Here is a 27,209-nt window from a genome sequence, read left to right as displayed (position 1 = left end):
TAAGGTTTTGGTTGAAATGAAAACCAAAGGTTGTGGGTTCGAATCCCGCTCGTGACGCTAACGTTTTCATTTCAACCAAGATCTTACATAAAAAAATTATAATAAACGTTGTAAAATGTAAAAATAAAGCAGAAAATAAAATTTAAAAATTGGCAAAAGGTTTTTATAAATATAGAAAAGATAAGTTTAAAAAAAATCCTTTACAAAATAAAAATTAAAATATAATAATTATTTTAAAATAAAGGAAAAAAATAATACCTCTCGAAATAAAATTCTTTGTCGGATTTCTTAATCGTATGTAAATGGCATGCGAAAGTCAATACCTGGAAAGATTGAAACCAAATTTAAAGTTTTTTGTGTCATAATTGACTTAATTTTTTTAAAGTAAGAATAATAATTATCGATTGTATTAGAGTTAAATAAGAATGAAAGGTTCAATTTTGATCCTCTTTTCAGATATATTAATGATTATATTAAAATTCATTCGTCTCGTTTATAGAATATTTGCAGGAGTTTTAACTGTAAACCGAAATTTAAAAAAAAAAAAAAAGGCTTAGCAGATTTGCGACCAAACTTGCATACTTTTTTAATGCTTAAACGCCACCAGACAATACAATCGCATAATTTCTATGATAATCAATAAGGATTCCTTTTAAATCAATTAGCAATTATCAATAACATAAAAAGTTATTTAAAAAAAATTCAGGCATATTTGTCACGTGTGAACCTCTTTATTTTGACGTTATAATTATTCCAAACACTATTAAAAACTGTATGACTGCACATTTTAAAGCATTTCTATAAGACCGTTAATGAGATAATTATTTTTAAAAATGTATACTTAAAGGAATTTTAATTTACTTACTTTTTATCGTATGAACTCCTGCCACAAATAAGATAAACAAAGCTTTTATATCACTGAGCCTGTTAATATTATTAATAAAGTTAATTAAATAGTTAATAATTAAAAAATTAAGTGAAAAAATAATAGTTGATCATTTACATCCGAGAAACCTAATACGATTGAAACCAAATTTATAAACATGTGATTTGGGCCAAAACCGACTGAATTACAATTTTAAAAAAAAATCAGTGCCATTAGAGTAGTAGAAAAACGATATATTTAAATTTTATTTAGTTTGATATATTGATACTTGTAATAAAATTATTCTTCATATTAGTACATCCACCGTGTTTATAGAATATTTAGTGTTGTTTTAACAATAAACATAAATAATAAAAAGGCTTAGCATATTTGCAACAGCAAAACGTGTCAACTACTTTTCCACCGTTTAAACGTCTTCAGGCAATACAAATGCCTAATTTCTATGATAATAGGAATTCCTTTAAACCATTATCAATAACATTAAACGGGGCTGAAATGACCAAGCTGTCGAGAAAAAAAACCCATAAAAGTTGTTTGCAAAAAATATTCAAGAATTTTATCACACGTGCATCTTCACTTCGTCCAAATGCTTTAAAAGAAAGCTTGCGTTCACAAATAAAACCGTTAATAACTATTTAACGAATTAAATAATTATTATTCTTAAAAAATGATACTGAGGAATTTTACATTGCCTATTTTGAACAGACGTTTTTATCGTATAAACTCCAGCGAAATTCGGTAACAATGTTTTATTTCACTGAACTTGTTAACAATTATCCATAGCATTATAAATAATTAAATAATTAAGAATAAAAATAGGATTTAAATTTATTGATAAATTTCGTCAAATTATTGTTAATATTAGTACATTCGTCATGTTTATAGTATATTTGGGGGACTTTTAACAGTAAACCTAAATTTACAAAAAAAAAGGCTTAGCCTATTTGCAAGGAAACGTGCTCACTTTTTGAACGCTTAAACGTCCCCAGGAAATAGAAATGCATAATTTCTATGATAATTAATAATGATTCCTTTTAAATCATTAATAATCATCAATATCAGAAACGCTATTTGAAAAAATAGTAAAAAAAATTTTGTGACGAGTAGAACCTGCATTTATTTGACATTATAATTTTCCCATGCGCTATTAAAAAAAATGCCTGAATGCTCTATTAACAATCATTTAAACAAAACCATTTATCCCAGTTATTGAATAACAATTATTTTAAAAAAATGATTTTTAAGGAATTTTACTTTACCTACCTTGAACAAACTTTTTTCGTATAAACTCCAGGTCAAATTCAATCCACAACGCTTTAATTCATTAAACTTATTAACAATTATTTATAGAATTGTAAATAATTAAACAATTAAGAACAAAAATAGTAGCTCGAAGGAAACCTTTTCCCGAATGGTCATCAGCTTTCGAGAACCCTGATTCGATTGAAACCGAATTTATGAACACCTGACTTAGGCCAAAACCAACTGAATTACAATTAAAAAAAAAAAAAAATCAATGCCATTAGAGTAGTAAAAAATGAAATATTTAAATTTTATTTTATTTTGATATATTGATACTTTTAATCACATTATTGTTAATATTAGTAAATCCACTGTGTTCATAGCATATTTAGGAGTGGTTTAAACAATAAACATAAAAAATAAAAAGGCTTAGCGTATTTGCAATAAAACGTGCCAACTACTTTTCGGCGTTTAATCGTCTCGAGGCAACACAAATGCATAATTTCTATGATAATCAATAGGGATTCCTTTTAAATCATTAATAGAAATCAATAACGTAAACGTTATTTGAAAAAATAGTCAAAAATTTTGGTCACGCGTAGAACCTGTATTTTTTTACATTACAATTTTCCCGTGCGCTATTAAAAAAATGTCTGAATGCTATTAACAACATTTCAATAAAAACATTTGTTACACTTATTGAATAATAATTAGTTTAAAAAATTTAAGAATTTTACTTTACCTACCTTGAATAAACTTTTTTTCACATAAACTCCAAGTTAGTTCGATCAACAACGCTTTTTTTCAGTAAACGTGTTAACCATTATCTATAAAATTATAAATAATTAAACAATTAAGAACAAAAATAGTAGCTCGAAGTACCGAATGGTCATCAACTTTCGAGAAACCTGATTCGATTGAAACCGAATTTATGAACACGTGATTTGGGCCAAAACCGACTGAATTACAATTTTCAAAAAAAAAGTCAATGCCATTAGAGTAGTAGAAAACTGAAATATTAAAATTTCATTTTATTTTGATATATTGATACTTGTAATCAAATTATTATTAATATTTATTAATTATTAATATTACATGATTATAGCATACATGGAGGTATATTTAAACCGATATAATAAAAAGGCTTAGCGGATTTGCAAAAAAAAACTTGCCCACTTTTTGATCGCTTAAACGTCTTCAGGCAATAGAAACTCAAAATTTCTATGATAATCAATAAGGATTCCTTTTAAATCATCATTAATCATCATCAATGATTTAAAAGTTATGTAAAAAATATTCAGGAATTTTTGTCCCATGTGGGTAGGGAGACTACCTACTTGTATAATACCATGTCCCCAAGCGATACAAAGCAGTGATAATTAATAGAATTTTCATTTAAATCATTTTTTATTATCAATAACATATTTTTTTGAACAGAGAAAATATTCAAGGATTTTTACAGGATTTAAACCCTCTTCTTTTTTACATTATAACACTTCTATATTCTACAAAACAACTTCAAAGCACAATTAACGAATATTCTTACAAAATTGTTAATAACATTTGTCGAATTGACACGATTAGAAACAAAACCGCGAGGATAGCCTGACCAGCATGACCGGCTCATCAAAATACGGTTTCCTTACCCTGCTACTCAATGCTAAACAACTTCGGACCTCTGAAAAAAAAAAAATTTGTGCAGACAATTAAGAACAATTTCTAAGCCAATGCTAATCCTTACAATTAGAATACCATTTAAAGAAAATTAAATAATTTTGGAGGATTTTCATCTTACATGCCTTGAACCAATTATTTCGCGTCTACAATTCCATAAATTCGATAAACAAACCCCTTTTATTATTTATCTAATAAAACATTATAATTATTTTAAAATAAAAGCAGAAATAATAGATCCCAACAAGGGTTTGTCGGATTTTTTTACCGAATGTTAATGACACTCGAAACCTGTAGAGATTGAAGCTAAATTTACGAACAAGTGATTTCGTCCTAAACCGACTTATTGACAATTTAATAAAAAGATCAATGCCATTTGAGTCGGGCAAAATATGAAATATTTGAATTTGATTTTATTTAAACGTATTGATAATTGTGATCCAATCGTTTTTGACATTCGATCAATCGAATTATCTTTATTCAGGGACAATCTATATATATTTTAAACAATGGACATGTTTAAAACAGTATTTAGAATATATAAAATATAATCGACCGCATCTCACGATATCTGAATAGCTATCGATTAACGGTCAATAATCTCTACACATAAAATATAATAATAATGAATAATAATATATGCATATATACATTTAGAACAATAACCATAAATAACCGTACCAAAATAATAAATCAAAGTCTACATTGAAGTAAAACTCAGAAAAGTTGGTCATAATAAAAAATTCATTTTCTGGTATGTATTTCTCTTAAAATCCTTCACATTTTAGTCTTGGCGTAGAAGTCAGTACGGATTTGTGTTTGCTTATTTGTATATGCTCTTTATATGCTAATCCGCAGATGTGTGTACATTTGTACACATGTACAGAATTGAGCCTATCGCTTCTCCTATTCCTTGGCATTCTGGGGTCACAACCTCGATTATTCATCCGTCCAGCCACCGAAGCTAGGTCAATTTAGCACCATATTTTGCAGTTTCATTTTGTATTCTAAATTGCTAGTCCAATTATCCTGATTGGGCCCATGTTCATGTAGTAAGCGCAACATAATCATATTTTTTTTTTAGAATAGAATAGAATAAATTTTTATTTGTACACGTGGACAATAATATATACATTAATTTTAGAATGTAGGGAAAGTGACATTTCACTATGACTTCCTACTATTTACACTTTTTTTTAAATATTTTTTTTTAAATACAAATCGGTACGAGTAATTCCATATCAGTTTGTGGGAAAAAAAATTTATGTTAACAAAAAATCACAAGACATTTTTTTTAAATATCATTCATTTTCTTATATTAAGGTGGTTTCTAGATAGCCTCGAGTACCCCAGAGATCCTTAGGTCTACATATCCTGCTTTCTTGGTTCAACTGAATGCAAATTGTACTTTTGAGAAACGATCTTTTCATCGGTAGGTCCATTTTTTAATTTTTTTTTTTTTTTTTTTTGTTAATTCTAAATCTCTCCCTTCTAAAGGCGGAATACGAGAAGAGAAACCCATCAAATGGACAGCCTGACTCTCCCTGTAACAGAGCCAAGTTACGACACTGCTTAGTTCGTAAGCACCAAAATTAGATGCCCTGTTCTTTCTATTACGAACTTTTCTGTCTGTTCTTGTTTCCAGCGTACCACATATCTTTCTAGGCCTTCTGGCAGTCGTCGTACCTCACAAGTTCAACGAATTAAGGTATCCTAAGTAAAGTTTATTCAATTTATTTGATTTTTTTTTTAAATATATTAATTTAATTTTGTACACTTCACAGTTGCTAAATATTTTTTATATATGGTTCCAGAATGATCTGATTATAATATAATTAGTGTATTATTGGCGTTTCCGTCTTTAGTTGTCACCACAAACCGATCGATCCTGCAAAAGTGCGCCTGGACAAATTTTCTACAAAATCAGAAAAAAAATCAAGAATCTTTTCGATTTGTTGACAATATTAAAAAGGACCTTTATTAACCTTAAAAAAACATCTGAAAACTAGTAGAATATGCAGGTTTTCGTCTCAAAACTGTCTGTTGAATTACATTAAAAATATCAAGGATTACAAAATTATTGATAGTTTCATCAGCAGCACAGAGAAACTGTATCTCTGATAAGGTCTGTCTTTTTTTTTAATTTTATCAACTCATTTTTATTTAATCTGTATCTTTTGATCGGTTATTTCTGCATTCTAAAAATAAACGGTCAAATCGCAGTTATTCAATATCCTTCTCACGGCAACGTAGAAAAACTGTAAACAAGGTAAAAGCTATCGATCTTGAGCTGATCGACAACTTTTTGTTTCGAGGTTTCGCAACAGCATATAAACCCTCAGGATGCCGATGTTTTTGAAAAAAAAAAAGCCCATTTGTAAGTATGTCGGGTTCGAATCCAGCGGCCCTGCATTCGAACCCGGGACCTTTACCTTACAGCGATGAGCGCCGTGTCAACGTCGTTGCGGCCACCGATGCCCCTCAATCGACAACTTTACTTAACATGTTTGTTCCTGTAAATAATCAATTTATCTGCAATGAAGCTGACGAACAAAAAGAAAGAAAATGGACAGAAAATAAATAAGAAAAGTAAAGCCAAATTGAACAGAAACTAAGAGCACTGGCAATTCTATCAACTATTCCATATAATGGGTGTGTTTATGGAAAGACTTCTAATTTTTTTTTAAATCTTCATGCAGGAAACATTTATGGACAAATTCGCCCAGATTCAAAAGAAAATGTATAAATTTGTTCTGAAATTTTCTTGGCAAAACTAATTAACGAATCGATACATGTTTTGACATTTCAAGAAATTTAATTGGGCAATGTGTATTCAAAGCAGAAATGGTAATACAAAGAAATTCCGACAAATAATACAGTGGAAACACGCAAAACGTTTAAGCCTATGTATTTAGTTACGTAATACTAGATCAATTAAATTATGACCTCGAACTAACAACAAAAGAAACTCTACATTACAGACTGCTGGTTAAGCGAAAGGTGTTCTCAGTCTCAGTTGCTTCCCAGTGAAAGCGAGGATTGTGGAAGGGATGGGTTTGGATTTTTTCTAGAAAGCTTTCGTCTGGAACTGGAACCAGTCAAGCAAAGGAACTAGACAAGAACAGGAGCATTCGACCCAATGACGTTCACTACTGCACAAAACGACAGGAAGGATCATATGCAGTGATTTCTTTTTGCCTTTTAATTTTTTTTACCACAAGAAAGATGAAAGAAATTTCTCCGACGCAGGATCGTCAAAATGGAGCCGAAGTCCAAAAGACCTGTTGTAGCACCGAAAGCGATGCTGCAGCAAAAGGAGCTGCTCTGGTGGAAGACATCCTGGAAAACGGTTCGCACAAACCACTCGACACCTCACCAGCACTTTTACCGCCCTGGTACGACCACGAATTGGTACTGAGGTAAAGTTTTATATATTATTTTGTATCGTTTAACAATTCGTTCAATCGAGATACACACAATGTGTTTAAAATAAAAAAATGAAACAATAAATTTAAAAAAATAAATTAAACAATTCTGTGACAATATACAATACAAAATTGCACCATTGATGAAGAAAATCAAGCTTGACAGACCACAAATCGGATCAAAATAAAATAAAACAGTTCAACAACAAAAGTATGATCCAAGCACATGACAATTAAATACGTCAGCTAAAATTTGGCTACCTACAATTCACGACCAATGTTTTAATAAAAATAGCCATCTGCTAACTCTGGAACAATAAATAATGCCGAAAATTCTAAATATGTTCATAAATAAATAGAAACGTGTCAATTATTTGTAATTTATATGAATAGTTAACTAACTAAGAAGTAAACTTAATTTAAAAAACGTCAAAACCAATTGGAACAAATGCCGGCCATAATAATAAAGTGATGAAGAGTAATAATTAAAGTATGTAAAGTTCAAAAGAAGTCAAAAAGAAAACAGGAGAAACTTTGGACGGCTCGCCAAGCTAGAAATATTTCTCAATTTTACTTTATTCTAAACCAATTATATTTAGCGGTCTATTGACCAAATTACTAATTTCAATTAATTAATCTTTTCATTTCAACCAAAACCTTACATAAAAAGATATATTCACCCGACTGAGGATTGGCCATACGCGGTCCTTTTGGTCCAAAGCCCGCGCAGGTGCCCCTTATGCAGAGAAAGGTTGTTCGATGTGTCCCACATAATAGAGGCATGTCATGCCTTGGCTCCATACAGAGAGCGTGTAGGCATGCCTTGAACACGGTAGCGAGTTTTAGAGTCCCCTGTTCCGCTCTTTAGGGGAAATTTGGGTTTTTTTTATTGTATATAATATGTCTTATATGTTGTGTGTCTATATGTTTTGTCTATTTATTAGCGTGAATGGCGAGGGGTGAGGGTGAAATATAACGACATCATCGCCCCTCGAACGTTGAGAGCGTAAGAGTGTGTGTTCGGGGTCGATGGTGGAATATTTGTAAAAGTACTCCATCATTCCCCAATCTAGATTAGTTTGAGTATAGGGTCGGTGGAGGAATATCAAGTACTCCGACCAAACGGAATGAGTGTACTGTATGGATGTATTTATGTGTATGAATGTATAAAAAAAAAAACACTTTAAGTTTATTTTATAAGACAAAATTTCGTTCTCGAGAGAAAGCTATCGTGATTTTCAAATTTAATATTCGAAAGAATTTTATCAAATGCTGAGACGGTCTTAGAATTGTTTTCCCGCGAAGTTGACTTTCTTCCATTCAACTCTTAAGCCACGATGGCACGCAATAAAAAATTCCTTGCGTCCTTTTAAGAATAAAAGGCGTGGTTACAGTTTTTGAAAATTTACGTACTTTTTTATTCGCTGTGAATTGTAGTGTTTCCTTTGCTGATGCTACCCTTAAAAAGCACCTGTGGCAACAGTTATATGCTGTCAATAGAAATACTTGTTCTTACATTACCAACAGCAAGTTATTATCCTAGCTATTTTGGTGAAATATTCATTAGTGTCATTCAATTAATTAAGGTTTTTAGTTGAGATAAAAAAAGCCAGTGTCACGAGCGGGATTCGGAGGGAAGTATAAGAAAGAATAAGAAAAAGGAGGGAAAATTCAAAAGGTGGGGTTGAGATGGGAGTTCTAGTCCGAGCTGATCGAAGTCACGATAGCTCAGGTGGTAAGAGTAGCGGCGTATCAAGCCGAAGGTCGTGGGTTCGAATCCCACTCGTGACACTGGCTTTTTTATCTCAACTAAAAACCTTAATTAATTGAATGATATTAATTGGTCAAGCGGACCACGAACACTAGTAAATTCATTAGTGGGTTTGTTTCAAGAAACCAGAGGGCATAAAGAACAGTGACTAATCTAACAAATGGAAAAAAAAAACAAATGTTTAGTTAATTTTAAAAGTATTTCAAGCGGAAATTGTGGCTGTTGAACACTGTGCCGAGTAAAGTAAAATACTAAGTTTCATTAACAGAAGTATAGCCATCTACTTGGACAGCACAGACACTAGGGGCAATTACTGCATCAGTGGTAAAATCCAGAATTGTTTGGGATTGCATTAAGACCCTGTTAGATATTGAGGAAAACAACAACCCTTTCTGGGCAATGGAGCGGTAGATAAATTGGCCAAAGATAGTTCGATGAGGACACTCTTTTGTGGCATACCAAACTGCCAAAAAACATGGATACATTAGACAATGGAGTAAAAATAAGTGCTCCGTTCAAGTAGTTCATCAAAGGACCATCGCAGAACTACTACTTTCTAGAATAATAGTTCAACTGCTAACTGGACGCTGCAAACTCTGGAGTCATAGAACCTCGCAGTGGCTTGTTTTCACCAAGCCTGTACAGATATTGCAAGGAAGAAGAAGCGACAACAGAGCATGTCCTCCGTTGGTGCGAAGGCTTAAGTAGGATTAAGATTCCTACTTCTGGGAAAGGGAAAGGAAAAGCCCAAGCCTGAAGAATACACATGGCAGTCCTTGCAAAAGATCTGGCAAAAGTTTTAAGCTTAACAAGGGGCTCTAGGCAACAATGGAGATGCACTACAGACCAATATTGGTCTCTATCTAATCTAAGTGTTTTTGTTTTTTTGTATATTCTGGCATATTGTATTCCAGATTTTCTACTACTAATAAAATAAACTAACCGCTCAACATAAAAAAATTGTTTAAGTTGTATGAAGCGTACTGTTCAAACAGCAAATGTATGGCAGAATAAAATAAAACCATAGAAATAAATAGTCGTACATTACTAAAACAATTAAACCAAAATAGAATGTTCATTCAAAAAAATTAAAATTTAAAACAAATGGAGTAAGTATTATCAGTAAAAATGGTAATACACAAACAACAAATTGTGGGGAAAAAAGATGCCAGATACGGTTATGTTACAGATTGTTACCTCATCACTCATGACCTCACATATTTCATAAAAATATCTTTACAAATATTGTTTACTTGCCAACAACAATGAAAAATAAACTTGAATTTCATGGTTTTTACTATAAGTCTCATGGCAAACTTGTTTTCACACAATTTTTTTTATTTCGACCTTAGATATTCATTTTCAAAGTTTGAAATCCCTAATAAACAGTAGTGCCAAATTCTAATTATATCAAAATAAGCTGTTGTATAAAAAGGAAAACATACATAAAGGAAGACATTACAACCTGCTTTCTCATACTACAATGTCAAAGAAAGAAAAAAACAGAGATTAACAGTTTAAGTCATGGCATACCAATAAAGTCTATAGTAGAAAATCTAAATAGTATAAAATGTGGACAACTTTTTAAATCCATGAAATGGTTTTATGTGTATATAAAGTAGTTCATGTAATTAATAATCAAACTATAAAAAATGTGGCCAATATTGAAATAGTAAGGCAAAAAAAATACAATTAAACTGCACAAAGATAAAGAATTGTTGGTAAAAAATTAATCTAATAGATGTATTGAGCAGGTGAAGTACAGCGTCAGTAGAAATTAAAGATGCTTTAAACAGCAAAGACATAATTACTTTTAAAACATAAAAGTTTTTTCAAAAAACTTGGATTTCAAGAAAATATATAAATAAATATACATTTCTCTAATTTCAGAGGGCAGGACTATTTTAGTTGCAACTTGTTCAATATGTTTGTGGTCAAACTTAGCGGTCTCTTGTCTTTATTGTCAATTCCTTCAATTTTGGAAGTATTGAGATTGACAAATAAATCTTATACACCTTTATTGGCCTACAAAAGGTACTTTATTTATCAATTTTAGATGTTACTTTAAATGAATTATATTCTGGAAAAAATTTATTTGATGCAAATGAGTAATTATCGTGTTTCCCTAGGTATTTACAGACAATAAATCAGATGTTAACCTGGTACCAGTCAGATTTAAGGAATCCAAACTCACAGTAATTATCATAGTACTAATAAAATAGATAAAGTTTTATATTTCAATAAGTATCAGTGGTTTATTAGAGGGCGGCATTCAATGGAAGTTGTAAGAAAACATCATGCCTTTGCATCTAAATCTTACGGCCCAATCACACAAAAAGACATGGCGGTAACTCAATTTGGTTTTGTCGGTTTTGCAATAACTTCGTATGATCAACTTGGACTTCCTAAAGAACAAACTGGTCTTATCCACTTATGGCGAGTTATTGGACACATGCTAGGAATACAGGACAGGTTTGTATTTTTTTTTTTTTTTTAATATACTGTTTTTTTATAATGTTTATGTTAAAGATTAATGGCTGCTATATAACCTCTGTTTAAATATGCAGTAGTAAATATTTACCAAATTAAAAACCAATATAATAATATCTGGTCTGATTTATTTTGCCTGTCAGGCACATTCAGCATTTTGCTATCTTTAGTCCTGTTTTATAAGTCCGTGCACTAACCAATTGCCCCACTGAGGCAGGTAGGTGAGGGATTATTGCTAGTTGAAAAATATAGAAAACAACCATCTTTAATCTTGAAATCTTTTCAAGGAGGCAAAATATCTATCAAAAACATTGATTAATATAATATGAATTTTTGTGTTGTAGATTTAACCTTTTTAGAGGCTGTGATTTATGTACCAGATCAGCCTGCCTTGAAATGAGGAAAAGAATTTTTGGACCATATGTCAACGACCCACCTAAACATTATCACACCATGTCGAAAGCATTGTTGGATGGGATGTGGCCACTTGTCCCGCTAATGAACCAGGCTGCTTTTGTCGAACATACAAGGAGGCTCTGCGGGCTGCCTTCTAAGGAATTGACATTATTGCCATTTGTGTTTCTATATTGGCAAATAATTATACATAGATTGTCTCAAATAAAAGTAGTTGCATTTGTGATGTTACCAATATTAAATTTTCAAATTTGGCTGACATTGTTTATTCAAAAGACAGTGCCGATTCTAGCTTTCATTGCATTTGGTAAACAATAATTTCAACTGAGAAATTAAGGTGATAAATATGTACACTAGTAAATGTTTTTTGTTCCACTTGTAAATAACAAATGCTCACTACAGGGAAAAAACAAATCTACATTCTATTGTATGTTGTCATTTGAAATATAACAATATATTTTTGTAGTATTCGTTATTTTTCTTAACTTCACTGCATACATTACACTGTACTTTTTGCAAATTCTGCAAAAAGTTTATGACTTCCAACCAATAAATTACCACAACATTAGTAACAAGGACATTGGAGCGTTATTGAGACTGCTAATTTTTTACTTATATCACTTTTATAACTTAATTTGTGTCACTTACATAATTGTTGCACTGAACAATTAGAATGAGGATATCTAAATATTTAAGCAACACATTTCATGTCTTCTTTGGACGCTCGGAATTCCCTGCAAAGGAAAGCTTAAGAAATGTATGTAAAATGATTATTTGGAGATCGTGAGATGCAGTCTGGTGTGAGGTTTAGAAAAACATTTTCTTTATCATGCCAACGTTTAACTCTTCTATTGAGATCATCTTCAGGGCCTGAGATTTATAAACATAATTAAATTAAATTATACAAATTTGTGTAGGATGTGAAAAAATGAATTTATATAATGGTAAAATTTTAGACTCAATCAAAGTATTTGTACTCACTCAAAGTGCTTGTTTTCTGTGTATGTATGTAAAATGATGAAGCAAGAGGGTAGTAGCTGCCACGGGGAAGAAAGCTCCAAGTAGAACCCTCTGGGAAGATTTGCAAACGGTGGGTACAACCAAAAGGGTATTCGCTGGTCAGTCAGTAATGGAATGGAGTAGAGTTGACATACAAAATATTTATGTAAAAAATTATTATTTAACTTAAGTCATTAACAAAAAATTAATCTATGTAGAATGGTGTTCTTCAAAGCACTGGGGACAGTTCAAGTTTTCTGTCACCAGTGCTATAACATAGGTAGAAGCATTTTCTAACTTTCTTACCTGTCCATCAGCTCTTTTGTTGCAATTTACAAAAAGGATTTGTCCTTTTTGTCTCCCAGATATTTTAATAGGAAAATGGCCAACAAGAGGATGAAAAACTATTCGACAAAAAGGTTAGGATAATCACAGTCACCAGGAACCTCAGGAATACGGTGGACTCTACCATGTTGGAGGTTGTTTAACTTATTCTAGTCCAATTGGGCATAACTATTGAACAAGTAGAAGCTAGTCATGAGTAATGACTAGAAGGGGTGAAAGGCCAACTTTTTGTACCATTTTTATCTTCTTCTTCATTTCACAGCACTTCCTTGTAAGACTCAATTTTCAAAAATTAGCAACAACTAAGTTTTAAGAAAATTAAAACCCCTGAAAAAATATTTTTACTTTTACCATTTTTTCTTGTTTTACAACCTAATTTATTTAAAAATTAAATTAATTACAAATTAAATGAAGATAACACCAAATTGTTGAACCTTTTCCTCAACAAAAACCTGAAAATCACAAAATATTTCAGCATTTAAAGTCTATCCGTCAATCATGGAATCACATTTAATGTAAAAATAATCAAATCTTACCTTTAAAAAGTAATTAAGTTGGGGGAAAAAATGGAGCTGTACTGGAATGGCGCAATCATTTGATGCTGTTTTCATTCTAAATCTAAAAACTACTTCAAAGTAGGGATCCATACAATAAAAGCCAATAGAAAATGGTGCGTCCGAAAAATGCCTGGGTCTCAAATGATGTAATAAAGTAGTATTTATAACAAGAAAGTAAACATACAAGAAATAATGTATGGGTACAAGTTCACAGACTAACAATTTTTAAAGTAAATAAAAAAATATTTCAGTTAAATATGTTTTTTAATGTAAAACTCTCTGCTTTATTATCTCTACTTACAATCTAAGTATGTAATTTGGTATAAAAAGTAAACAAGAATGTAACAAAGTAATTTTTGTATTATTTTTTACATTGATGACATATTTTTAATGTTAATGAACAAAAAATATAATTTTTGAATAATACTTTTAAACAGAAACAATTCTTTTAAAAATTATTTTTGAAACATACCCACGTGTCAAATTTAAACATAAATTGACTATTTTTTATGAGATGACCTAAACTTTTTGTGATATCTCATTTTCATAGCATAAATTCTACTTTTAGGTGCAAGACGCACTGAGGGAAAGGTTTGTTTTTTCTTTGATAAGTTATTCTTTATCTTTGCTTTTATAATTTTTTTAATTTGGTTCCGTTTGTTCTTGAATTGTTCATTGTGAATCGTGACTACATTGTTGAAGAACTCAACTCCTTCTGAAAAAACAACAAAAGAAATCATTACCAAATGTTGTTGAGCTATGATCCATCAAAAACCAAACACAACCTTATAGATGTTTAACCAATTTTATATTAAATATTTACCTTTTAGTCTTGAATCATCAGGGTACGAGAAAAATAGATTATTTTCCCACCAAGATTTTGAGGTACTATTGCTTGGTTTAGATGTTTCTTTTTCATGGAAATCCTGAATAGGCTGATGATAATCCATATGTTTGTCATATAAGTCAAAATGTTTATGTTTGTCAACATTGTAGAAGAGATTCTCTTTGGCCTCTTTCTGTTTGCGTTCTGGAATATTTGCTTTTCCAGCAAGACAATAAATAATCAGCCATACAATGGTTTTATAACTACCGCGTACATATTTTGTTTTAAAAAACAATTTTTTTTAATAAAGTAAATTCATTATTTTATTTTTCATTTTATAAGATATAAGCATAAAAATTATTTAACACAAAGATAAAACAATGTTAATTTGGAATTTCGTTATACGATTCCAGTTTATTTATTTATTTATTTTTTTTTTTTTAATACATATTAGACCATTTGGTTTCCTGTTTTGTTAAATTTAAATTTTATGCTATTATACTTTATAATTATGCTTCACAAAGGTGTTATAGATAAAAAATAGATAATATTGTTCCATATATGTTTAGTAGTCATAACTGACCATATTAAGTATTTTAATTAATTATACTTTTTAACTAGGTCTTGGTTGAGATGAAAAATTTAAAAAGTTAGTGTCAAGAGCACGATTCGAATACAGAGTACCCCACAGACCCACAAAATTAGGTTAGTTTTATAGGGTGTTTAAAGTAAAAAGGGGAGGCACTGGGTAGGATAGGATAGGATAATATCAAATAACACAGCAACTACCCAAATTTTATCTGTACATATTTTAATCTTGTATTGTATATGTATGTGTGGGTGAGACTATGGTGGAATATTCAGTATTGGAATATTCATAGACCCAGCAGCCTAGGTTAGTTTTATATATATATAATTATAATAATAATTTATATAATTATATATAAAAATATAATATAAATTGTTATTATTGGGGTAATAACAAAACCTGAAACATCTTCCGGAATTTACAACAGTTGTTTTAAAAAGAAGAGGAGTGGTCATAAAACAAAATTTTCCGAGGCCAAAAGGCATTGTCTATGCGTTCCGTTCGATCAGGACAGGTTGAAAATGCTGTCCAAATTCAGCGTAGGCCGCGTGATAATGATAATATGGATGTCAGTGCTAAAACAAAAGGAGATGTTTGCTGAGGCCGGATTAAGGCGACAGGAAGTGAAGAAACCATTGCTGACAAAAGAGTGGCTTGCTGATTATGGTTTTAATGTCATGGAATGGCCCCCACTGTCACCTAACCTTAATCCAATTGAGCACTTGTGGGGAAAACTAAAAAATCTTTAGCCGATGCTGCAGGAGACGCTTCAAACTTCGATCAACTTTGGGAAAAAAACACAAGTTGAATGGGACCTAATTGATCTAGAACAGTACAAAAATCTCGTGAGAAGTATGCCCAGAAGGACTGATGCAGTCAAAGCCAAAGGAGGACATACAAAATATTTAAGGACTTTCTATAACACAATCATATTATCGTTCGCCCATGGTAATTTCTTTTCTATTATTCTAATAATCATGATAAAGGAACAATTTAATTTTTTGGGTGTTTTTTGTGTTAACGTAAATAAAATTATTAAAAAAACTACGTTTATTTGATGTCCTACAATTGTTTTGTAAAGTAAATAATGATGTAACCCAATTTGCATTCAGCTGTGAACGAATCTGTGAGTCACTGTATATATATGCTTAGTGATTTTGGGTGAGAAAACCCCGGTGTAAAAGCCAAATTTTTATTTATACATATAGTATTCTAATTGGTGCGAATGATGGTGGGTCCTCAGCAGAATATCCAGTACTCTGAGACTCACAAAACTTAGGTTAGACAACAATATAGTATGTACATGCATATGTACATGAGCTACACTTTTCGTCATGTGAAGAAGGGCCAATTAAGATATAAACGTGAAACAGCAAACAAATATCCCAAAATATTAGGTATTGTAACAATATACAAAGTTCTACGAATTCTGATAATATATGCCTTTTTTTCTTTTCACGCTTTCTTTTCTCTGTTGTAGTCTTTTTTTATCACACTAGGCCAGTTGATCCAAAGGATCTTTAATGCGTTGCCGATTAACAAGGGGTACTACAGTAGAGTCCCTAAGTTCCAACAAAAATAAAAAATCATTTCAATTTCCTACCGGAGAGCCAAACTTTCTCAATTAAAAAAATACAAAATAAAAATTAAAAAAAAATAATAAAGAAAGTAAGTAAGGTGCCGTCAACAGTCATAGCAGCTAGGCCAGGAAAAACATACCGGTTATCATGGAGTCAGTATAACAATATCAATTTAAATAGGTATTTAAATGGTCTTTGAATTCAATTGATTTTAGTTCTTTCTTGTAATAAACTGGTTTTGTTGAAGTTTTGTTTTGACGTTTTAAGTCTAGCTAAATAAATCCAGTAGCTTTATAGATCTATGGGATCATCACATCAGTCAACTGATGTTGTCGGTTTTCTGTATATGTCTATTTCAATTTGATGATCTATTATTTTGTGAGTAGAACCATTTTTTTCTATCCCGTCTTAATTTGTCAAGATGCTGACAGATAGATTGGAGGAGAATGTCTCTGACAGAAAGACGTGTATGATCCCAAGGGTCAATACAGAAAATTATAAATTTACAATTATAACTTTTATACTGCTCAGAAATAAGACGAGCACTCAAACATAAAATAAATTGTATATTGATTTTAACAACAGCTATTTTCCTGCTAGGATATCCTCTGTTGAATGTTTTGTAACATAATAAAACAATTAATTGATGTTATTGAGTTACCTTTTTGTGTTTGTCCGAACAGGTTCAACAAGCTGAAGTCTGAATCGTTTGTTAACTTATCTTTCAGTGATTTGTCAAAGAAGTACAATTTTTCATCTGATTTGACTTTGCTTTTGTCAATTTTTGAATCATTTTCATTTCCCTTTTGAGATGGTTTATATTTCACTTCAAATTCTTTGTGAGACTTTTTAGCAGGGTCAAATCTTGGAATTTCCTTGAACGGCCTGTAAAAGTGGAAATAATCATATAATTAAAATAATATGAATAATCAAAAAACCATAAACTATTGCTACATGGTAAAACAACAATGTTTTGCAAACATCATTCATAAATAATTTTTTTTAAAGATTTCCTTAGTTCCCCCGAAATATAAAAGTGTACATTGGCATGTGTAAGTAAAGTAATTTTTACAGTTTTATCATCTTTTACCATTTTTTTGGATCTTATTCAAACTCTAAGAATTATCTTTTATAGAGATTAAACTACTCACCCCATCTTTATCATTTTTAGCAAAGTAATTCCTGACCAAAAATGGCTTAATGTCCAACCACCAATTGGGTGTCACCAGCAAGGGGTCAAACCACTTTACAATAGTTCTTTTGTAATATTCTCAATTAAAAGCGATGGATATTGTGTGCTTTTTAACTGCCACTCATTCAAACCAACCAGCTAAACTGCCCTCAACATTTTTATAATAAATATAATTATATATAAAGCTTATCCTTGCTGGGTTGAAGTTTGAAGTTAAAGATGGTGAAATGCCAAAACAGTCCAATAGACCGAGGACAGACAGTGAAATGATCGGCAATGATGAAATTACAGGTTCACTATCCCACAAACAACAAGAAGAAATGTCACGATTTTTAGATAATGTTTGTTAGTCTAGTGACCAGACTAGAGTGCTGTTTGAACAGAACTATTACTTACTATATAAAATGGACAAGAAAAAACCACCCACACGCACCATCGATAACTTCTCAGACCTCAACAAGTTGAACCCACATGAAAGAAATGGGAAAAAAACATCGGACAGAACAGGAAGAAAAATAAAAACACAGACCCAGCATTAAAAATGACAAGAAGCCTAAACACAACTGACAGAATCAAAACAGCAAGAATATATAGACCAATGGTCGTAAACTACTCAACTCCAAACGACTTATCAAAGAAAATACTAGACTGAAAAATTGAACATATTGTGGATAAATAAAACAAAAGAACCTAGAGGTCTTTCTTCTATGATATGCAGATGGTTTGGATATGTACCTTTACAACAATCTTACAAGCCTAGCTGCTACCCATGCTACACTCCCATGTGCACATGAAATAAATAACAAACATATTAAAGGTGAAAAGTCTGGTCATGTTCACTACCCCAAAGTACTCGTTAATAAATTATTTTTACCCTCCAGACTTCATACATTCACCCCAGAGTAGTCAATATTACTCGAGGCGGGGTTAAAGAACTACTTCCTTTCACACTAATAATTACATTCATTACGATAAATAAGCACAACATCCTGAGAAGAAAAAACAGACTTGTATTTTTTTCCCATAATAACTAGGTATAATGATTAATAGTGGCAGTGACAGGGTCACTGTAAGGTAAAGGTCCTGGGTTCGAATGCAGGGCTGCTGGATGTACTACAAACTTTTAATTTTTTTTTAAAGATATTTAGTTTAAGTGATTATTTTGATAAAGAAATTTTTTATATATCCCAAGATGAGAAGAGATGCTAGGATACGGGTTGCTAATTGCATCTCCTGTGCCAAATTCAAGCTGGATCGCACTTTAAGAAAGGGAGAACTGGCATTAAGAACTACGTTGATCATCCAATGCTAATTATACATTGAATTTTTGAGCCCTTTACCAAATTCTTCGTCTCGAAACAAATATGTGTTTCTGGCATTGGATGCCTTTTCAAAATTTCTTTGGGCTATTCCCACGAGGAACATAACGGCTAAGGCCGTGATTTAGTGTCTAAACAAGCACATTTTCGCACAATATGGAATATGATAATTGATCGTCTCCGATAATGGCCCGACGTTCAAATCTAGAGAATATAAGTCATTTTGTTTTCAGTTGGGAATTACATATTATTTGAATATTCCATATTATCCACAATGCAGCAATGTTGAACGCTCAATTTCATTCTTAAAAACGGCCATTGGAATATACCACTCCTCATATCAAAAGAAATGGTAACGTTCCTTGCCATTCATCGTCTTAACATTAAATTATGCACAGCACGAATCTACCAAATTTATCCCAGCATATCCACTATGTTGTAATTAATACAACGATAATAATACATATATTTTGAAATAAATAACAAAATACGAATGTTCGGTTTTTTAAACTTGGACATAGGCAAGCATTTAGAGGAAATCCAATTTACCCAAATAAAACAAATTGTACCAAAACTCATCTGCCACTTACTCTTCTACTATATTCGAATTCCCTTCATTTCCATCGGCTTCGTTATCATATTGTTCTTGTTCTCCATATTCTTCTTCTTGTCCGTATTCTTCCTCCTCACCATATCCTTCTTGTCCGTATTCTTCCTCCTCACCATATTCTTCTTGTCTGTATCCTTCCTCCTCACCATATTCTTCTTGTCTGTATTCTTCCTCCTGTTCATATTCTTGATCGTTCTGTTTTAAACGAAAATAATTAATGGCATGTTACAATTTAAATAAGGTAAAACTGATAAACAAACCATTTTATTCTAGTATTGTTTTATTCTGTCTAATAGTCACAAATTCACTTTGACAAACTTTTGAAAAGAAACCCACGTGCGTTGACAATTGCGACAACAGGAAGGTTTCAAACACAAATGAAGCGTCTCAATAAAAAATTTGATATCTGCATTTACGAAAACACAAATTGGTTAATCATTAGTTAAAAAGGTTGTTAATAATAATAAAAAAGTTACTAGGTCCTCAGTGTTTGTTTCGAAGAGCTCTTTTCAACTTTCTTAAATTTATTGAAATTTATAATGAGATTTAGGCCTTTTCCAAAATTCTTATAATATTAAATGTTTGTCTGCTGAGTTCTGCATACAAGATTTCTTTCTTTTTTCAGGAATTTTTGAGGCTGCTGGAGCGGAAAAATTAAATCAAATGAAATAAAGAAAATACAAATTGTGGGGCAATAAACTAAATGCCCAAAATCGCAATTTAAATAAGGAAAGATAGCCCTCTCCAAAAACCCAAACAAATTTGTTTTATTATTATTGTTAAGTAGCATTAGCATATTTATAGTATTTGAATGCAAAAATAAAAGGATAACGATGAGCCTATACTCATGCTGAGTCTGTCACTTGCCTGACTCTGTTATTATTATTATTGGCCATACAAGCCCATGGGAAATGTTCAAATTATGGAACAAAAATTCGAAATTCGAATTAAAGAACAGGAATAAAATTTATAATTTAAAATGGGATTTTTGCATACATTTGTCCTTCTCAATTATGTGTTTTAAAAGAATAAATTCAAGCACTGGATGGAAATAGGATAGATTAATTTATGTGTGTATGTTTGGAGTCAGAGCTTTATAGCACTCAGAAAGGATGTAGGGGATAGCTAACATAAGATAAAATGTTTAAATCTTAGGGCTTGAAATGGCCTTAGCCGTTATAACGTGCTTAAAAATTAATAATAATAATTATTATTCAGAAATCGTGAGATGTGGTTTTTCTGAAACCTACATCACACCAGACCGCTCATAATTTCTGAATAATTATCGATTAACGGTCACTATTCACCACACAATAATAATAGTCTTTATTATTTATTTTATTTTATTTTTTCATTAACTTCACTGAATGAAAACTCATTCAACAAAGGCTGTTACACCATTGATGTGGAGAGTAATTGGCTTATTATGGGTTCTCGTGTACCTCAAGGAACAGTCCTTGGTCTTTTACTATTTTTTCTTTATATAAATAATATATTTAACCTTAATCTAAGAGGTAAATCTTATTGTTTTGCTGATGACACTTTTTTCCTGGAGTAGATAATTCACTTACCTATAGAAACCATCTCAATTTAAATAAATATTATTAAAAACGGGTTGTTAGATATAAATTTCTTATGTAGGAATATGAAAAATAAATGTGATTTTATTCTCGAATCTTCACCATACCCCTATGCCTGTAATTTGAAGGGTATTGCCCTGCATGCCTATTATTGTAATTATTACATTAATAAATGTGAAATAAATGTCACACTTTCCATTTTGTTAAATACTTAAGAATTTTATTTTATCACTAACTCAAAATTTCATCAACATATTGATAACTTAACTAAAAGAATCAGGAAGCTCTTTGATAAATTTGATCAACAATTACGACAGGAATAGATTACAAAAAAAAAAAAAAAACTGAGAGCAACATAATAATATGCGTTTTAATATGATTATATCTTAAATACACATTTTTACAAAAATATTCACAGCAAAATTAGGTTTTCTCTTTTTTGGACCCTGCATCATTAGAAGTTTAATTTTCTTGATAATGCTGTTTAAGACTAGTTACTTTTAGGATTGAATTGCAAGTAGAATTTGCATTTTCCTGTCATAATAGCAGAAAAAAACATAATTCACATGCAGAGGAATCCAAGTAGTCTAATAACTACACAAAGTAATATTTAGCTCCATTAAACCTCATTTTTACATAAATGTACATCTGAAAAAATACATAGTTATTTACACATTCACAATTAACAACTCAGCTGTTTACAAAAATCGCCTCTACAATACGATTGTAAAAAAAAAAAAAAAAAAAAAACATTAATTCATTAGCAATTAATTTGAAAGATTTTCTCTTGAGGTCGACAAGGCAAAGCATGTAGCTGAGTCGTATCCTGCTTATAAAAACAGAGAGATAAGCAAATCAAAATTATATCATGAATGGAAATGACTAATCTACAATAAATATATTTAAATTAAAAATTGTAATCGTGATGATTTATTACATAGATAAAATTTGTATCATTAGAATCATAGCTTAATTTGATTGTATACTGTCTTTAGATTTCAATTTTAGAACAAAATGTTTAGAGAATACCCAACTCATTTTATTTAGTAAACTTATCTATTTATTAAATTATAACAATGTTTTAAACATTTTAAAGGAAGCCTGCACGGTGCTATTAATTCTATTCTATTAAAAATATTATTCTGAGAAAAAAATTGAAAAAATGACTATATATTTTATATTGTAATATGTACACATTCACATATAATTCTACTTAGGAAGACAACATAACATTCAGCCACTAAAAAGATAAAAGCTGTAACATAGGTATTCTGACATAAAAAATCATTTCTAATTATAAAGAACATTCTTCCATGTGCATTTATGAATGTTTGTGCTGACAACAATTAAAGAATAGTAAAAAATTTGGTGTAAAATAAATAAAAGTGGATGCTGAAATGTAGCCTTCATAAGTTGTGAGTACCTTTTAACATGCCAAACAATGATTACGATTTAATTAAATTAATAATTAATTTTGTTTTTTAATTCAATGTTCATGAACACACTCATTTCATACTTCTTTGAAATGAGAGTAATTCATAGTTCTTGTTTAACTGCCCCGTATTCTTCTAGGAACTCTTCAAAACCCTCAGGGAGCCTTCCTTCATCCAGATCTTTCCCCCAAGAACGGTACTGAAAATTAATTAGCAGTTAGATATACTTATTTAATAGACATAATCCACATTCCTACCTTTTCGAGCTCTTTGCGTAATGCAATTACCGCTTTTTCTCTGTCTGTGACCAGTTCTTCCAGGTACTGGTACCTCAATTTCTTCCTTGCTCGGCATTCTCTAGCACTTTGCCTACTCCTTTCTAAAAAAAAAGCCAAAAAATTATAAGTTACATATAATTTTATAATTTATAGATGGTGTGATATGGGGGGGGGGGAGCTGTGTTGGCTGAGAAGTTAGGGTATCCGACTTGTATATGCCATACTTCTTACATCCTGTGAGTGTGTGTGTGTGTGTTTGTGGCAAAAAAAATAGAGTACCACACATCAACATCATCATCATACTTGGCCCAACAACCTGTGAGGAGTTAAGGCCTTCTGCAACAAACTCTGGCAGCCACTCCTTTCTACAGTTGCGACCCTCCAATCCTGAACACCCAACAGGGCCCACACATCCTCTTTCACTCTGTCTATCCAACACAGCTTCAGATGCCCCTGTTGTCTTGTGTTGTAAATCTTTTCTTCCAGAAGTTTACTTAGTCATTCTGGCCACAAGCACGGCCCATTTCAATCTGCCAATCTTTGTTATATATAATTGTTTGTTAACAACTATGTTACAGTCCTCATACCTCTGCATTAGTCCTTTTGCACCACTGTAAGTGAGGACTGGTCAAATTAGTGTCTTGTAGAAACGTAGTTTGGTAGCACAATGTCTTAGATGCAATCGTCATAATTTTTATTTTTTGTTGTTTACTGGATATTTTTGTAAAAATGTAACTATAGCTAAATAAAATAAAAATTAAACTGAGTAAAACGATTTTACCAAAAATGTTGCAATGGAAATAATAGAGAAAATATTCAATTCAGTACGGAGTATTTCCTCCACTTGTGTTGATCACCGCTTGCATTCAAAGTGGCGTCAATTTTATAAGGTTTTGAAGTAGTGCTGTGGAATATTTTCATACTCCTTACAACAGCTCCATTCTTAATTCCTACAAATTCTATGGCATCACAGCGTGATGTTTTACTATCTTTGACAATTCATCCCAAAGATGTTCGATAGGATTTAAATTGGGACTACATGCTGGCCAATCAAAACATTAAATTGAAGCCTGTTCCAAGTAGTCACCAACAATCTTAGCTGTGTGGGGTCTTGCATTATTATGCATAATAATAAAACTGACACTGTGCCATATAAATAACAACTTCTTCAATGTTTCATGCAGCTGTTAGGGCACCCTCGATGAAGATCAAGTTTATGCGACCTTTCGTACACAACCACCTCCACAGCTTCTCTGGAGTTAAAATGTTGTGGGATATATTGCTCTCCTGTTCTTCTTCAAACCTTCTCTTGGCTGTCAGAGGACATCAAACAAAACCTTGACTCATCCGAAAACAAGAGTTTGGTCCAAACTTGCTCAGACCAATTGATACGATTTCTGGTGAAATTTAACCACCTTGTTAGAAGTTCTGGACCAGTGGCAGAAAGAAGCCTTACAGAAATATGAACAAAGAAGAGAATGACTATTCAAAGATTTATTTACAAAATCCAATTATAAACACAAGTGGGAGATTTTATCAGTGTTTTATTTACCTCTAATCCTTTGAAACAGATGAAATATTGCAAGATAATCAATGGAGGATTATCTAAGAGATAATTATAAATATAAAGGGTGGCCACTTTTTTGCCTCTCATATATATTTGAAGGGATTGTGAGCATGACATTGGTGTAAAACTTCGGTGACTCCCAAATTTTTAATTGTACAGCGTACAAATGATTATATTCAGTGTGAATGTATTTACTAGCGTGAGTGTTTGATATTGGGTGCATTTGTGGCGGAATATAGAGCTACGTTGTTCAATGTTATTATTACCTACTAAACTTGTAACTATATACTTAAATAATGATTTTTTTTTTTGTGTGTTTGCAAAATGATTCATTACAAAGAAAGATCAACATGATATTAAGTACAGGGGAAAGATAATACAAACTAGACTGGCAAATTCAATAAAAAAATCATTAATTTATCACACACACAATCCTGTGATTGGTGGGGGGAAAAAATAAATAAATAAAACAAGTGTCAACGACCAAAACATTGTCAAACCACCTCTCTCTTTCTTTATTGCTTTCATTATTTCTTCTGTTTTCTTTTCATCCTTTCTCCTTCTCCCTTTCTTCGATTCTAAAATTCTTTCTTACCTTTCATTTCACACCATGTTTCCCTCTATTTAGCTGCCTATGTACCTATTTATCTATATCACATTCTTTCTTTGTCTTTATTTCTTGCTTAAATAAGTAAAAGGAGAAAAACAATGGAAACTAGACTGGCAAATTCAATAACATTGAATACCAGACCGCATCACACGATCTCCAAATAATCATGACCTGTCACTAAACACCATACATTTAGAAAACTTCTGAATTGTGCTTGACATTATTTAAAAATTTAATCCCACTTAAAATCCTGTGGTTAATGGAAAAAACTAAGAAGAACAGTTTCAACGACCGACACATTGTCAAACCACATAGTTCTTTCTTATACCAATTGACTTATACATCAAATAAGTAAAGGGGGAAAACAATGGAAACTAGACTGCAAATTCTATAAACATTTAGAAAAACTTTCAATTGTGCTTGGCATTATTTAAGAATATTCGGAGATTGTGAGATGTGGTCTGGTGTGACGTAGGTTTTAGAAAAACATTTTCTTTATCGTACCAATGTTTCGATCTTTATTTAGATTATCTTCAGGGCCTGGGATTTATAAACATTGTTTAAATTTTACAAATACATGAGGATGTGAAAAAAATAAATGAGTTTATACAATGCTAGCAAATTTTAGATTTAAAAAAATGAATTTATACAATGCTAGAAATTTTATATTAAAAAATAAATAAAATGAATTTAAACAATGCTAGAAATTGCATAAATTGTAAATTCAATTTTTTATAATCTAAAATTTTCCAACATTGTATAATTTTTTTTCTCTATAATTTTCTAGCATTGTATAATTTATTTCTCTAAAATTTTCTATTATTGTATAAATTCATTTTTTCACATCCTACATGTATTTGTGAAGTTTAAACAATGTTTATAAATCCCAGGCTCTGAAGAGATCTCAAAAAAGATCACGTTGGTACGATAAAGAAAATGTTTTTCTAAAACCTACGTCACACCAGACCTCATCTCACGATCTCTGAATATTCTTAAATAATGTCAAGCACAATTGAAAGTTTATCTAAATGATTATAGAATTTGCAGTCTAGTTTCCATTGTTTTTCCCCCTTTACTTATTTTATGTATAAGTCAATTGGTATAAGAAGGAACTAGGTGGTTTGAGAATGTGTTGGTCGTTGAAACTGTTCTTATTACATTATTTAAAAATTTAATCACACTCAAAATCCTGTGGTTAATGGAAAAAACAAAGAAGAACAGTTTCAATGACTAACACATTGTCAAACCACCTAGTTCCTTCTTATACCATTTATCTAAATGGTATATAAACATTTAGAAAAACTTTCAATTGTGTTTGACATTATTTAAAAATTTAATCACACTGAAAATCATGTAGTTAGTCGAAAAAACAGAGAAGAACAGTTTCCATCTATTTACACATTGTAACGACTAACACATTGTCAAACCACCTAGTTCTTTCTTACACCAATTGACTTATAGATCAAATACTTTGTAGGTCAATAGTTGTTACATAATACAAGTGAAAGTGTTTCCAAAGCAAACAAAAACAAAGATAAACGTACCTAACTTCGCCTTAATGTCCATTGATTCTCGTGGTGTTGCGTCTTTGAAGAATCAGTAAATTTTCTCATCCAAAAATTGGGCCAGCTTTGAACAGAAACAAATCTTGCTGAGTAAATTAAACAAACAAGTATTGCGTCGTAATCAAAACAAAAACACCTGAGTGGACAGAGATAAACACATCGAAACTATCGATAGATCTATTGTGAAATCCGATAAAATTATAAAGAGAAGAAGTTGTATTGTTTTTTGTGTTGCATTTTAGATTTAATGAAAATGT

At 31.2% G+C, this 27,209-nt stretch overlaps 4 protein-coding genes and 1 non-coding gene across 7 annotated transcripts in view; 2 read left to right on the top strand and 3 right to left on the bottom strand.

Moving 5' to 3' along the window:
* LOC106670702 (lysine-specific demethylase 3B-like) overlaps positions 1–2,249 on the bottom strand; it is a 49,292-nt gene extending 47,043 nt beyond the window's left edge. Inside the window, exons 1-2 of the mRNA XM_024226066.1 lie at positions 2,150–2,249; positions 259–323 (exon numbers count right to left, since the gene is read on the bottom strand). The gene's annotated coding sequence lies outside the window, so the exon portion shown is untranslated. The remainder of the gene's footprint in view (positions 1–258; positions 324–2,149) is intronic.
* A 3,172-nt stretch (positions 2,250–5,421) lies between these two features.
* On the top strand, positions 5,422–12,375 carry LOC106670710. Of its 2 annotated transcripts, XM_014401268.2 has the most exons (6): positions 5,422–5,510; positions 6,784–7,221; positions 10,889–11,032; positions 11,128–11,193; positions 11,261–11,470; positions 11,833–12,375. In XM_014401268.2, the coding sequence occupies exons 2-6, from the start codon at positions 7,028–7,030 to the stop codon at positions 12,218–12,220; spliced, it is 1,002 nt and encodes a 333-aa protein (XP_014256754.1). In that variant the 5' UTR covers positions 5,422–5,510; positions 6,784–7,027; the 3' UTR covers positions 12,221–12,375. The 2 variants fall into 2 exon arrangements, with proteins under 2 accessions (XP_014256754.1, XP_014256755.1); XM_014401269.2 differs by lacking the exon at positions 5,422–5,510 and having other exon boundaries at positions 6,227–7,221.
* Trnad-auc lies at positions 8,945–9,018 on the top strand. The gene has a single exon. It is a non-coding gene; the product is annotated as a tRNA-Asp (tRNA).
* Positions 12,376–14,248: 1,873 nt separating the features above from the next.
* On the bottom strand, positions 14,249–20,277 carry LOC106670721 (leiomodin-3-like). The gene is made up of 5 exons (XM_014401289.2): positions 20,180–20,277; positions 19,900–20,114; positions 17,460–17,683; positions 14,627–14,845; positions 14,249–14,518 (listed from the first exon to the last, which is right to left on the bottom strand). Exons 1-5 carry the CDS (start codon positions 20,180–20,182, stop codon positions 14,304–14,306), a joined length of 876 nt encoding a protein of 291 aa, XP_014256775.1. The 5' UTR covers positions 20,183–20,277; the 3' UTR covers positions 14,249–14,303.
* Positions 20,278–21,844: 1,567 nt separating this feature from the next.
* On the bottom strand, positions 21,845–27,197 carry LOC106670700 (cAMP-responsive element-binding protein-like 2). Of its 2 annotated transcripts, none has more exons than XM_014401247.2 (3): positions 26,932–27,197; positions 23,190–23,311; positions 21,845–23,131 (listed from the first exon to the last, which is right to left on the bottom strand). In XM_014401247.2, exons 1-3 carry the CDS (start codon positions 26,951–26,953, stop codon positions 23,036–23,038), a joined length of 240 nt encoding a protein of 79 aa, XP_014256733.1. In that variant the 5' UTR covers positions 26,954–27,197; the 3' UTR covers positions 21,845–23,035. The 2 variants fall into 2 exon arrangements, with proteins under 2 accessions (XP_014256733.1, XP_014256734.1); XM_014401248.2 differs by lacking the exon at positions 26,932–27,197 and adding an exon at positions 25,373–25,728.
* Positions 27,198–27,209: the final 12 nt, after the last annotated feature.

The sequence above is a fragment of the Cimex lectularius genome, unplaced genomic scaffold (genome assembly GCF_000648675.2).
Source record: "Cimex lectularius strain Harlan isolate CLEC.00 unplaced genomic scaffold, Clec_2.1 scaffold107, whole genome shotgun sequence".
Lineage (NCBI taxonomy): Eukaryota > Metazoa > Arthropoda > Insecta > Hemiptera > Cimicidae > Cimex > Cimex lectularius.
This window is presented reverse-complemented; position numbering and strand designations above follow the sequence as displayed.